At 42.2% G+C, this 15,230-nt stretch overlaps 2 protein-coding genes across 3 annotated transcripts in view; one reads left to right on the forward strand and one right to left on the reverse strand.

Moving 5' to 3' along the window:
- rngtt (RNA guanylyltransferase and 5'-phosphatase) overlaps positions 1-15,230 on the forward strand; it is an 85,258-nt gene that overhangs the window by 35,616 nt on the left and 34,412 nt on the right. The window lies entirely within an intron of this gene.
- On the reverse strand, positions 10,677-12,701 carry LOC130202967 (uncharacterized). Its single transcript, XM_056428865.1, has 2 exons — positions 11,189-12,701; positions 10,677-11,112 (listed from the first exon to the last, which is right to left on the reverse strand). Exon 1 carries the CDS (start codon positions 12,687-12,689, stop codon positions 11,667-11,669), a length of 1,023 nt encoding a protein of 340 aa, XP_056284840.1. The 5' UTR covers positions 12,690-12,701; the 3' UTR covers positions 10,677-11,112; positions 11,189-11,666.

Raw genomic sequence — 15,230 nt, forward strand, 5'->3', positions numbered from 1 at the left:
GTAAAGTAACTCTTGATAACTTTTACAAAAGGAAAGTAGATTGTAATAATTTGTCCTTGCTTTTTACAGAATATCTAATATCCCTCGCTCGTTTGTCATATTTCTCAAGGTATCAGGCCCAAGATGAATAGAGTTTCCCCTAATGGAACCGGTATCTCGGGTTGACCCTAGACCATAACCCCCCTTCTCCTGCAGATAGGAGAGAATGACGTGAGTGACAGAATGAGTTTTTTACCTGAGAGAAGATTTCATCTTGAAACTCCCTTTTGAACCGGGATTGAATTTGGAGAGAGACCTAAGAAGTAGTTATCTGGAGACTTTTGTGACTGCAGTGTTTTCATGGAGCTTGAACCTAATTACAGCAGCTGAGATAAAGGTAGAGTGTATACTGAATACAAAATAATTAAATCACGCTGAATCGCTGATGTCCATTATTGACATGTCCCTATTTTGTTCGGTGGGCTGTTCGCTCTATTGTACTGAGAGCTACTTTGCTGCTGCCATTTCATCAAAGGAGCATTATCTTTTAAAGTGGGACCTCGAGTCGTCAAACAACTCTATCTTGACTGCTGCCTGTGGACTTGACAGGCACATTGTCTAAAATATGTTTTGAGTGATTGGTTAAGGATGTGTAGATGCTCCACAGAGCAATCCAGCATTGCTATTGTTGGGAAATGTTTGAATGGCATTCTTTAAGGTTTTGTGATACATTTATTGTATTTTTTTTGTACTTCCTATTTAGCGCCTTTTTTATTTGTTGATGTTTTTTTAAGTGTCTCTTATTGTTGCCTTTTAATTTTTTATAATTGATTTATTTTAATAAGATAATTGTTTTTCAATTTAGTGGCTGAGCAACACCAAGACCATTTTATGTTACTGATATAATGATAATATGATAGCTTTCATAACTTACTTAATGTAACCTCGGTTCTTTGATAACAGAGTGAGGTGTTTCACTATGGGAATCGCCTCAGCGTGGCCAACTAAAGAAGCTCCAATAACACCACGTCTGCCAGTGACAGACCGGTCCAACTGTGTTGGGGGCCCCGCCCCCTCATATCATCACAGTCGACCGCCCCTCTCAAATCATTCTAGACTGATTTTTTTACCGTGTCAATGCAAGGAGGGATGTGTTGGTGAAACACCTCACTCTGTTATCAAAGAACCGGGGTTACGTCGAGTCACCCAAAGTTATTTTTCTATCTTCCTTCAGTGTTTCACGATGGGAGATATAGACCGCTCCCAGATTGCAAGAAATTCCCAAAGCCAAAAGTAGTTTAGCCCCGTAATGACTATCACAGGGACTCTGGCACTTTGGCCTCTAGTGCAGCATGTGCTAAGGACGGCCCTGAGACATCGAATCTGTAAAATCTTTCAAAAGTGTGAGGTGTAGACCAGCTCGCTGCAGCACAAATATCCTGAACTGGAACTCCGTTGAACATGGCCCATGAGGAATGAGCCCGCAAACCCTTGGGCTGCAGGCGCCCATGGAGAAATGTTAGAAAGTGCTTTAGTGCATAAAACACTGCCCAGAGATCCAAGATGTTTTTGTGACTCGAGCCAGCCTCGGGTCCCAGGTGCCGTTCACTGTTCGTTCCGACACGGCTGCCCCCCCCAGCCTGATAGGGAGGCATCTGTTGTCATGGTTACCCTGGATGGCGCCGTCCCCAGCGGGACACCTGACGAGAGAGCTGTGGGGTAGTCCCCCCACGGGCGGAGCGCAGCTATGCACGACGGTGATACTTTCACTCTGTGGTTGAGGTGACGGCGAGAGCACAGGCGCGATGCCACGACCCAGCGCTGAAGATCCCTCATCCGTAAGAGTCCCAAATGCACCACGGATATCACTGATGCCATTAAGCCGAGCAAGCGAAGGCATCGTCTGAACGACACAGCTTTCCCCGGCTGGAAGAGGAAAATACACTGCGTGAGGCACGCTATTCTTGCCTCCCACAGCGTGACGCGATGAGAGAGGGAGTTTGTGCTGAGACTCAAGTAATCTGTACATTGCGCCGGTTCGACCCGCCTCTTGGTCCATTTTATATTGAACCCAAGATCCGTGAGATGATTTATCACCGTAGCAGAATCTTTGACCGCCTGCACTCGTGAGTGGAAGCATATTAGATAGTCGTTGATGTAAGAGAATATCCTGATGCCGCTGTTCCGTCATGGAGACCGAGTGGCTTCCACACACTTGCTGAATCCCCTCGGGGCCAATGAGAGCCCGAAGGGGATGGCTTGGCACTCGTAGGTTTTGCCCTGATATGCAGACCAGAGAAACTTCCGCTATGCAGAATAAATGGCGATATGAAAATAAGCGTCCGCGCGATCGACTGTTGTAAACCGATCCCCCGGACAGATCCCTTTATGGGTTAACATCCTGAATGTATGTTTGCGTAGGTCTCTGTTTAACACAGAGATCTAGAATGGAGCTTCAGGATGCGCTCTCATTCAGGACCGTCTCATACATTGGCGCACAGTGTATCGGGTAACTGAAGCCAACATGACTTTAATGACAAGACTGCATACCTGACTCATCTTCCTCTGCAGTCGGCTCAATCGTCGTGAACGGACCTTGAATCCATGTAAATGTCCCCTCATTGTCCTCCTCTTGCTGCTCCACTCTGAGCTCAGTCTTGCTTTATGCAGGTTTCCAGTGGCCCGGCCAGATGAAAGCAGCATGTCTCATTAGCGGAGTGCTGTCAGTCTGCAGGTTTCCATGTTCCTCACTGACCTCGCACCTCTGTCAGCTGTTGAGTCTGCAGGTGTTTGAGATTGAGAAGCATGATCCGGGGTCTCCAACGTCTCCTTTATGTGTATGCGGTCACAAAGTTGAGCTTAGTCATCGTGCTGAATCTGATCTATATCTGTCTATATTTAATATTGTTATATTTAATTTAATCTGTCATTAGTATTGTATTGTGTATGCATATATGTTGTATAGATACATATATATTTTATTTTATTTTACTTTGTATACTTCTTGTATACATCTTTATCTTTCATCCCTGTTTTTTATATTCTATTTTTTATTCTTGTGTGTTTAGTTTATTGGTGCTGCTACTGTTACGACAAATTTCCCCTTGGGGATTAATAAAGTACATATCTATCTATCTCGATATCGGATTCAGTTTGTGGTGAATCCACGCCCTCTTTATCAGCTCAAATACAAATGAAGTTGTGCAATTATGTCACTTCACAATATTTTCATAAGCATTTTGATAGATATCATCTCTATTGGGGTCGGCTGTAGCTCATGGGGATGAGTGGGCACCCCGTAACCACAAGGTACCCAGTTCGATTCCCACTCTCCCCATAGTTGCATGGCTAAGTGTCCTTAAGACACTGAAACTCCAGTTTCTCCCCAGGCGCTTCACTGCAGCCCAAACGGGGAGAAATGAAAGTGTACCTTTCTTTCTTTTCAATCTGCCTTATTGCCCTGTAAACCTGCAGCATCGTATTTGTTATAATTAACAGCAAAATGTGGGAATGTTCACAAAAAAAACTTTTCGTGGCGCACAACTTTTGTCCTACTCAGTTTGAGAAAATAGTTCAAATCCAGCATTCATCTGCCTGGGTGATGCACCACTCCACTGTACGGTTCAAGAATAAGCTGCACCCACTCACAGAGGGAAACATGCTGAAAACACAACATGGACTCGATGACTAATTTCTGTTTACCTGAGTTTGCTTTGATATTTTTTTTTCATTTTCTTCAAAGCCTCCAAGACATTACGCAACATCGGATGATGCACAGCACATCTATACAGTAACGGTTTGATTCACTGGAGAGAAAGCGGGTGAATATGTGGTAGACACAGAGAGGAGAGGCTCATTTGATTTGTTCTCGTTGTAATGTCCGGAGCCGATGTACTCAAGGAAGGTAACAAACATCTTCTGTTTCAGGTCAACTGGTGTTTTTATTCAAAATGTTCTTTGGACTTTTTAGTTTTTGTCTCCCTGCTGTGAATAGTCTGCTGTGTGTCCCAATGTGGTAATAACATCCTTGCTCTCCTGTTGTGAAACAAACAACACTGCTGCCATAATAATACAACTCTACATAACTGTGTTCAATATATAGGTTATTTGAATCATTTCTGTTTAGTACTCATTTTGAAGTCGCACCTTTTCTCTGTATTTCATGTAAAGCTGTATGAAATACAGTGATACTTTTATGCTATTGTGTGTACTCTCAGTGGGGGCATGTAAGTACATTGAAGCAAACGCTGTATTAAGTACAACTTAAAGGAATTTGTACTTTAGTGATATTTCTGTTCAGTCATCACACGATACAATAAGTATAAACGGTCCACAGTAAGCAAAGTAATGAGTGAGAGTGAAGTAGTGAATGAAGAGGAGCATCCTACATTTGTATCACCTTACAGTTTGTGTAAGTTATGGTGGAAATGTTTTTATTTAGTCAATATTTAGGAAATTGCTAAATTTCCCGTCCCCACTGTCTGTGTCATGAGTACAACATCTCTGTTTATTGTGCCTTGTGTGGACCGTGCACACGAGGTGTAACATCTAACTTTTCTATTTCTTTTTTCTGACTGCCTAATAGACTACTAATCTGCTGATTCAAGGTTAAGTTATTGTCATTATGTAATACAGGGATGCACAACAAAGTGCAGTTGTAGCCCATTCAGTGCAGAATTAAAAATGGGACTTTAGCCAGCCACAGATTGGGTGGTGGAATAGCCTCAGGTCGTAGCCTCAGGTCGTAGCCTCCATCTCTGCTCTCCTACCTCTTGATCCTCTCACAGCGGCGTTGGGTCCGGCTGGTCTAGCCGTCTGGGCGGCCGTGGGTAGATCTCATCTTCAGGTCCGCTCCCCACAAATGTATCCGGTCCCCAGCTATGAGTGTATTCTGTCATATGCTATTAGTTATACGGTAGTAATGACAACAAATTAGCACAATAACGTAGCAATATTAATTGGAGCTACCGTTGCCATAGCATTGCTTAATCCATCCATTTAATTTATTTAAAGTTATTCTTTATGTATTTATTGACTAAAAATGCCCAATGTTTTGATACAATACATGTTGACATTCAGTGAGTTTCACCTCGATACATATCTAAATCTTGATTGGTCTCTGTACTTTAACAAGGGAAGCAAATTCTTTGAGCACCCTGAAAAAAAGAAAAAGAAAGTCAAGCGTGCTTTTCTTTGCGACTTCCGGCCAGCGGCAGCCTCCGGAGCTCAGGGCAGAGTCTCCTCTCCTACTGTAGAGTAGACGGCACGCATGCTGCTAGATCCCAATGTAGAGCTGCCTCCTGCTTGTTGCCTCTTCACACTCTGTCTGTATGAACGTGCCTGGGTGTGTGTGCTGCGCTCGGCACCGCTGTGTGTTTGTGGTTTTTCTTTTCTCTCGCGGAGACGGGCAGGCGAGGTGTCGAACAGGCAGTGGAGTCCCATCTCTGGCTGCTCCATGAGAAATGAGTCCTTGTAGGGCTTATTTTTGCATAACACTTATTATTTCCCATGTCACTATTCTGTCGCACCAACTTGTGCTCACTCAACTGTCCTGATGTGCATCAACGTTTTTAGAGCTTGTGTTGTAGTAACTCGTCATCCACACTATATCAGGGCTCACCAACCTTTTAGAAACTGAGAGCGACTTCAAGGGAACCGAGTAGTACGAAGTGCTACTTATTTGATACGAGCTTCCTAAATTACAAAGTTACACAGATCACCTTTTAATAATAATAATATATGTAAAGAGAGTGTCCGATCAATGTTAATTATTCCTCACAATAATTATTAACAATGATTTCCACAACTATCATCATCACTTCTTTCAAGACCTGCTCTCCCACTCGGTTTTGTCAGCGGCCTCGTTCACAGGCCTTTTCAGTCCGCAGGGCGCTGGTAGTAGCACGGAAGCTTCTGTGACTCGCACTGAAGTGTCTCTTCACATTGTGCGCTTTGCCGTCGCAACTGTGAAACACGAGCAAATGAGACACACACACATTTCAGCAAAGAGAACTCCTCCCAATCATTGTGAAACTAGTGTGTTTTCCTTTCTTTTCTGCCATGTTTTCTTTAGTTTGGGGGTAAACTTACACCTCGCTTCCTTGTCTCATATTGTTATATATTGTTATTTAAAAATCTACATTTTAGGCAAGCATTTTTGATTTAAGAAGGACCAGCAACTTCATTTATTAGACAAAGCTCCATGGTGACTCGTGCTATTTCTAGAGCATGCCCTACTACGGGTGACTTACGTGGTCCTGGCGGGCGATGAGGTTCCCGCGGGCGTGTTAGTTACTTCTGCTCTAATTTCTGTTTCACACACGCTTCATGCTTAGCGGTGTCCTGAGCGTGAACTCATTATTTAATACCCCTGAACTAAAGTATATAAGTCAATTAGTACAGAAGCAGCAATTGTCTCTGTTATCCTCAAAAAATATTTCAATTTCCATGAAGTTACAAATGATTAGTCATTGAAAGGATTACTTTGTCAGAAAGTTAATCACAAGCTGTTGTGATTATACATTAATCATTCAAGTAATGTTTTTAAGCAATGTTTCTTGCTCCAGCTTCTTGAATATTCACTTGTTTATTAGTCTTCTAGTCTTCAGGGTCTAATAGTAAACATGTTTGGGGTTTGGACCGTTGGATGGAGAAAACAAGACATTTTAAGAAGTCGCGTTGGAAACTTGTGATATTTATTTGCTGACATTTGAGACATATTTTGTGTATTGCTCTGATGAACATAATATTTACTTAATTATTTCAGGCATAATTGTGTATGGAAAGGAGACTTAAGCTTTGTTATTCAAATATTGTAATATGGGGGATGTAGTAATGTGGCATAGTTGTAGTTGGTAACTAACTAGTAATAGTTGGAAAGAAACCCATCTCCCAATTTGCACTGATTCATTTAGATGGCTATTCATGATGAGAAAAGGGAAACTGAAAACAGATCAGAAGCTCTGCCTCTGCCAGATTATAAATTTCAGGGGAACAATTAATTTGTTCCTCGGGTCTTTGTCTTCTTACAATAACTTGCTGCTAACTTTCTAATTTCACGTTAGGGGCCGTGAGGCGGTAGTCACTCACCAGGGCTCTTGTCTAGTTCGCCGCAGGTTTTTCTTTTTCATATCACAATTGAATTTCATCCTGTGCTCTGATATTTCTCATCATCTTGCATGTTCGAGTCTTGTACTATCCCCTTATTGGTTTAATTCTTACAATTTGAATGTCTCTCTTCGTCTTTTCCTCGTTTTCACAAATCAATGTGTGAAACCTAACCTTTTTTCATGCAAAGACCGATATCCAATCAAAAGATAAAATATCAGAAGACGTTAAAATCCTTCAGACTGAAACCAGCCGGCGGTTTCGCAGCCCTGCCCATCCATCCACTCTGCGGTGTGCTTTTCGTTTCGGAACTGCATCTTGGCTTCAGAGCGCCGTTCACATTCGGTTTGAAAGGAGCCTCCAGCAACAGCCTTGTGGTCTGACTGGAATATCAATCCATCCTTTCCGCCTTTGGTTCAGCCCCCGCACATAAACCTCCTCAGAGCGACGAGGTCGAGCAGACGGCAGATACACATTAAACCTTCAGGAATGGAAAGTGCATATCATGTCGGTTCAGCTGTGCTCGGGAGAAAGCTGGTGATATCGCACAGACAATCAGCCATGGGATTGTTTTGTTAATAAGAGCATGCTGCATTGTCCTGCTTTCATTTGCATATTACCAAACCATAAGGTGTAGAAATATGTAACATACATACATGTGAACTCTTAGTGTGTATTGTCACGTTTTTGTTTTACAATACAATTTTTAGGGCTGATTGTAGTCAACCTGAAAAATCCTTTGTCTGTGAGCAGTTTACGGTTAATGTTGGTTTAATGCTAAATCTTTACTGCCTCTTAGTTTACTCTCACCTTGGTTTGATGGCACCTTAAGAAAACCTGTTCTGCATTCCCTTCTCTTTACTTTATATTCAAGTGGGGGCAATTCTACAAAAGCCCATACAATCTGTTATTCAAATTCACGGTCAAAAGTGTAATTTGACCATCGTGGATGCTTTGCTGCTGCCAAACATATAAAATCAACACAATCGGAAGATTGGACAAAACTCGGTCCATAACAATGCCATGCCTTAATAAATGCCCATGGCTCCTACACGTGTCAGGGTTTAACTCAAAATAATTCATGCTTAGTTAATTAGCCTGGATTTTCTACTGATAGATGGACACCTGTGTTTACACATTTTAGAATTATCTCAAAACTAGCTTCACAAAATGATAGAAACAGACCAATCAGCACAGACTCTGAACGTATTTGATTGATTTGCTTCATTTTCTCGTCAGATGTATTTACTGTCGGCAATCCTTCCACTCATGCAACAAATCGTCCAATCTGCTGGGCCATTTCTGTGTTCAATGTTTGACTAAGCTGAACAAATCAGTTGATTGATTGATTTATATAAAAAGAATTTGCGATGGTTCTGATAATCAACAAATGCCTGCAGTCATTTTTCAAGAAGAAATTACTTCTTTTTTTTAAACATTGTTCTCGGGTCCCAGTTCCCCAGATGTTTTGAATCATTAGTAATTGAATATATTTAGTTTGTTAGACAAAGTAAGACATTTTAATCTAGTTATGATAATAGTAGCCATATTTGACTATTTCCTGTCCCTTATTCATTGCGGTCTTATCAAGGGTAAAAGAACATTGATTGCAAATGATTCTGATTGGCTAATTGAAATACGCCTTTGCCGTATAGAGTACAGTAGAGTGAAGGTGAGTGGTATATCTCCTGTCACTTTGGCACCAGTCAACACCAAGCCAGATATCACTCATCCTGGTGTCATCTAGTGAAACGAGCCCGAACAAGAAACACTGGAGAGGAAAATGGTCTGACTTCCATTACCCTGACATCCAGTCTCTCGAGGGGAAAGACATTGCAGAGCATGTTAGCGGTTGATTTGTCTCCCCGAGTCTTTCCATTGTCTCTGCCCCGGAGTCTGCATCGAAAGCTTGACCTCCTAATGGGACTTTGCTGTTCGGCTCCGCCCACACAGCCCGACTGTACCAGGCACAACTTTGTGATTCCTTTACCATGAAAGCAGGGGCGCTGCCCCCTCGCTGCGTTATAGATGATAGATAGATATATACTTTATTAATCCCCAAGGAAGTTCCTTACTGTAGACGGATGTGTGAGTGGAAGTCTTCTTTCTCCGCCCAGGGTTCACTTTGTTTGATGAAAGGTGGTGGGTGGGAGTGCTAAGATGGCAAGAGAGCTGAAATGGAAGTCACAGATCTTACCGCCTACATGCCGCTCCGTCATAACGGCATCAGTTCTTTTCCGTCTGGCTATTTGCCTTCTCCATGGCGCATGATTGTCAGGCTTTGTGTGATCTCCTGTGACTCATTCATCGTTCTGGAGAGCACTGATGTTGCTCTGCTTTCTTTGCAGATAGAGCAGGGACCGAACATTTCTCCACGGCTGTGCCGCTCTCTCCTCTGAGGGCTGATGACTTAATTTAGTTCCCTGCGACGCATCTTGAAAAAAAAAAGAAGTGTTTTGCATCAAAGTATTTTGTGCAAAGGTGAAATCACCCTGCGGTATAAACAACTGTGTCTCCATCAATCAGTGCTCTGCAGTGGCAGCGCTGTGGTTTGTATGTTTTTTTTTTTACCCTGCTCATTATGGGATGTTTTCTGTGAGACCGAACATCTGATTTCTGTTTGACAAGTTAGATAATTATTCGTAATCACATTTTAATGCGTTTCCATCCACCTATTTTCATAACATAATGGGGGGTAACACGCAAAGACTTGCAGCATCGTTCCAACAAAGGCCGGGAAGAAGACGGCACGCAATCATAGAACAATACACGATTGTATTAAAAAAACTCCTTCATACATATTTTATCAGAAAGAAAATTATTTCTGAAGTTAGCACAGTAGGCATTTCTACATGACTTTTGTTTATTTGCATCACAAAGCACCTTTAATATGAAACTTTAACAATGCAAAGTATGCATGACGAACAAGTTTACATTTTCGGATGGAAGAAGATGCTCAGCGAGAGCTTACAGGGAGTTTCAAATGCTTCTGGAACAGAAGCGAAGCTGGACGGGGCGCCAGTAGTGGGGTCGGATGCATGTGTAATTTTTCTCAGTCATTTCAAATTGGTGTTAAAGTTTGGTTTTCACTTCTAAGTTGAAGTTTAGGGTCTATAGAAAAATTTGAGTCCGAGTGTCAAACACACAGATAAAAAATGGCCTCTAGGGGGCGCCGCAAAATATGTAAACTGCTACAACTTTTGATTAGATTAACCAAATTTAACAAATGAGGTATGTATGGATTCAGAATTAAAAGGAGAAACTGGTATGCTAAGCATTTGGTGACCAGATAAAAATAAATACACTTTTAGCCCAAAATATTACATGGACACAAGCGAAATTATGCTTTTTTAAAGATAAAGTCTGAAAATATCCTCACAGTTGCTAAGGAATTTTACTTTTTAATGTTATTTCACAAGTCAAGACTGTGTGGTGATTAAACTGAAATTGAAATGCTCCTCACTCTTCTATTCTATGCCCTAGGAGGCGCCGCAAAATGTAGTAACAGCCATGAACTTTCTATGTATTGATTTAGGATCAGGTGTCTCAACTTTTTTCAGTCAGTCAATCAATCAATCAATCAATCAAGCCAACAAGCCATCATTTTATTCACAAGAAATTTTCACAAAAGAACTTTATATCTGGAAGAAAGTAAATCAATAACAATAAGAAGATAAACAATAGTTTTTCTGGCATTCAAAAAATGAACAGAGGACCATAGGGCTAACATTTATTCTGAGAACTTCACTCTACAATGATAACTATAATTTACTTCTTTGATTTATTCTATGTCAGTCTTAGAAGTTCTGACATGTGCACTTGCACAGACGTGTGCACTTTAACTTCGCCTTCATGCACTTGCACCGAGAACTGGCAGGTTGACTTGTACAAGTACTTGTACAACCACACTTCACATCTAGTTGGAATACGTCTTTGGCAAGTGGTATCGTAGTCCAAATGGGAAGAAGTTTGTTGTCCTCTTCTTTCCACCCATGGTCAGTGGGGTTGTTGTCAGGCATTATAGACCTAAATGAATGAATACATAAATGCATGGTTTTTTTGTGATTATATAGTACTCAAATCCATACAGGTGCATACTTACATGTGGGCTGTTGTCCAGATGCTTGCTTGGAAGACACTCCTTTTGAGATGTAGATCCAAAGCATCCATTGTTGGGGGGATTCTTTCAACATCCCTCGTCTTCTGTGAGAATAGCCTCATTCGAAGAAGATCAACATCATTTTCCTCATTTGATTCACTGGAGTACAGCCTACAGACAAAGTTTACTGCAACTTCTTTCAGCCTTGGAGAGGTTTGGAATGGAGTCTCAATGATGGTTGCGAACTCCTCTGTCAAGTGTGGAACTTCGTGCATCAATTTGCAGCAGGATCGCTTACCCCTGAACTTGAAAGAAGATGTGCTGTCTGATCCCGTGAATGCGTGGAAGAGAGCCATGGCTTTACATGTTTCTGTGCCCAGTTTTGTGGCGAGTGTTCAGGGAGATCATTCTTGATGTCTTTCCAGTTTTGAAGCAGATCCAGATTTCTGCAGTTGCATTCAAAGCCTTGATATGATGGAAATTACTCAGCAGGATTACGACAACATGTGTCTCCAGTATAGACCATCCCAACTGATGCTGTTTGGAGGGCATGGAGAAGATGCACTAGGACACGAGTGTCAGCTTCCTCGTGGTTGCAGCGATCCATTGGAGGACTGTTTCCAACATGGTGGACGCAATCATCTGCTGTTATGTAGACATCTTTGTCATCTGGGAACTGTCCATTTGTTACAAGCGCAGTTGACAGGAATGAAAACAGTTCTGTCTTATTATCCTCATTTGCCAGAAATGCCTGCCAATCTCTTGGGACTTTGGCAGTGCCAGAGATGCGTTGTCGGGTGCCTGATCCTCGCTTTTCTCTTGTTCCTCCTTTGATTGTCAAAGCACGATACTGGTCCCAGACGATGTCCACTCGTGTTGATCTTTTCAGGTCACGTTGAACTCTTGGGCAGAACACCTTGTCGAAGTAGGACTCAAAGGTCTTCCCTTGGACAGTCGTGCCAGGCAGTGAATGGATAAGTGCTCCACCATCAATGACAATGAAATCATAAAGATCTGGTGCAACTATCTCCTCACTGTCAGATATTCCTCCACTCTTAGGATTCCCCAGGATGTAAAACAACAAATCTGATTTCGTACAGGAGTTGAGGGATCCTTCGCATGACAATGCAGGTGGGTATGGCGAAGACTCGTGGCAGAAAAAATCTTCCAAATTCCCACTCCGGCTTTCCAGCACAATGAAAGCTTTCCCATAAAGCTCTGCATGACGTTTGAAGTGCTGCATCCTCAGTTTAGCTGCTGTCTTCTTGCGTGTTTTCTTCTCATGGAACAACATCAAGTTGTTTCGCTTGATCGGAGCTGTCAGTGGTGTGTCATGTGAGTCCAGCACATTCTTTTTGAAGTTGTTGTACTGCTCTTGTCCCATTGACTCAACTTTAAGGACCGATGCTGCAGCGGCTGCAGACTCGCACACCTTGTTATCTAAAGTAACCAGGTCTTTACTGCTCTCCTCAAAGGGATTCCCATTGCTGAGCAACAGCTCCATCAGGTCTTTGGTGTGACGTTGAAAACACTGCTGTGATGCTGATCCTTCCTCGTGATGAGGACGCCATTGAGTCATCACTGTCATTTACAGTGGTAAACTCTTCCAGGACACGGCTGATTTCCGGGCCTGTCACAATCCAGCGTTCCAACATGTCCGGGTTCTCTGTGAGGCCAATTATGCCACCCACTCCTTTCACCCTTTTGTTGGCTTGCTCGTGTGCTTGGTCAATCGGCATAGCTGAAAAGCGTCGATTGCTGCGAGTTACCGTCAATGTCCCTTTTCGAACTCTGCCCGGATACTATCTGGGAGACAGTCCATGTCCTTTATAAAGACTGGAAGCCACGGGCATAGTTATGATGGTCGAGCAAAGAACAGAGGAACAAGCTTCTGCAGGGTTGTGACCATGAGTTTGATCTTCCGTTCGCGATGTGCTCGTATGAACATGAAGATACTCTGTTGGTACTTGTACACAAGCAGCCAGAAGGAGAATGTTGGGCTCTCATGGGCAACTCTCTCAACCCAGTCCTCAAGGACCATCTCAGTTCCACTGTCCTCATAGGCTCGCTGTAGAAGGCTGTGGAGTACCACAACAGTAACTTGATGGGCATATCTTGTTCTCATTACATTGGATGCCTTCAGAAATGATGTGGCTGCTGCCACTGAATTCACTAGCCCAGCTTCTTTCAGGGCTTCAGGCCATCCTGATCCACGCAGAAGATCTCCCATGGTACTCCACAAAGCCATTTCAATGTGGAGCCCACCTAACATCACCACAAACTTGTCTTCTCCGAAGATGTCAGGGAAGGTCCACTTCATATCACGTAGGCTATATGCAGCCATATTTGTGTACGGGTATCCTAGCTATGTTTGTGCTATAGGGATATTCTGAACACCAATCTTAAATCCAGTCGAGTCATTACACAGCCTTTATTTACAATAACTTTAAAAATCATGTTTCATAGCAACTTTGAGGACATTTCCAGACTTTATCTCCAAAAAAAGCATAATTTCGCTTGTGTCCATGTAATATTTTGGGATAAAAGTGTATTTATTTTTATCTGGTCACCAAATGCTTGGTATACCTGTTTCTCCTTTTAATTCTGAATCCATACATACCTCATATGTTAAAATTGGATAATCTAATCAAAAGTTGTAGCAGTTTACATATTTTGCGGCGCCCCCTAGAGGCCATTTTTCATCTGTGTGTTTGACACTCGGACTCAAATTTTTCTGTAGACCCTAAACTTCAACTTGGAAGTGAAAACCAAACTTTAACACGAATTTGAAATGACTGAGCCTTACACGACCCCACTACAGGACTTTAGCTCCCTCTAGATCTCAACTCACAATTCAGATGTGTTCATCCCAATACTTCTACTTCATTCATCTCAAAATATGGATACATATCCTGCTTTGCAGCGCATATTATCTGATGTATTAAAGCATTCACCAGTTAGTACCTGCTCACTTTGAAAAGGTTTTAAAGGCAGACTAAATGTGTCGTAATACAGCTGAGACGGACTAGTTTGGTCTCGTGCTGCAAGAACTGCACCTGTCACAAAAGAGCCGGCTGCTTATGAAATTGTTTGCCAGTCTTGAATGAGGTACCAATGTAATTCTGGCATTCGAGACACTTTCTTGTATTTGTGATTGAGGTTATCATTTCTGAGGTTCACCATCTGTCAACTTGTCGTGTTATGAACACGTCCTCGCTCTGATGAATGTGGACCGTCTCCGTATCTACTTTGCTATCTCCGAGTCAACAGGCACCTGCATTGTCCATGCCTGCTGCGGAATATGAGGTGCACAGAGATGCAAGCATTGTTAATTAATATTTAATCACTTCATTTGATTGTCTCCTGTCATTCAACTTATACACTACTTTATAAAAGGCCACTCAGAGCACGTTGTTGTTCCACCTTTCAATACCTCCCTCATCTTGATGGCCTGGATATGATACCTGATATCCGCTGCAGTGCACTAATGCATAAGCTTTCTCTTTTATTGACCAAGGCCATTTCCTGTCCGTCTAAATAGATTCACCATCTACATGCACGTACAGAATAGCAAAGATTACCTGCCAGGGTTTCACACAAAAGATTCCAATGCAATCCATATTTCTGCAATGTTTACACTCACACTTGATGATCAACAGTGAATCTGCCGTCTCTGTTAATCATCATCCTTTAGAAACAGCTTTCAGATGCTGTTTTGTGTGCAATTCATTTTTTTTTTATATAGCCCAATATCACAAATTATGAATTTGCCTCAGAGGCCTTTACAATCTGTACACATAGACATCCCTGTCCCAGAACCTCACATCGGATCAGGAAAAACTCCCAAGAAATAGAAATAAAAACTTTCATGCGTAAAAATAAAGCAAGACACCTCCAGGAGAGCAACAGAGGAGGATCCCTCTCCAGGATGGACAGGTGCAATAGATGTCATGTGTACAAAAGGAAGCATTACAGAGTTACAACACATTTAATGAATATGACAGAATATGAATAATTCGTAGTCGGCATGGACCACCATCCAGAC

This window comes from Pseudoliparis swirei, chromosome 12, assembly GCF_029220125.1.
Source record: "Pseudoliparis swirei isolate HS2019 ecotype Mariana Trench chromosome 12, NWPU_hadal_v1, whole genome shotgun sequence".
NCBI lineage: Eukaryota > Metazoa > Chordata > Actinopteri > Perciformes > Liparidae > Pseudoliparis > Pseudoliparis swirei.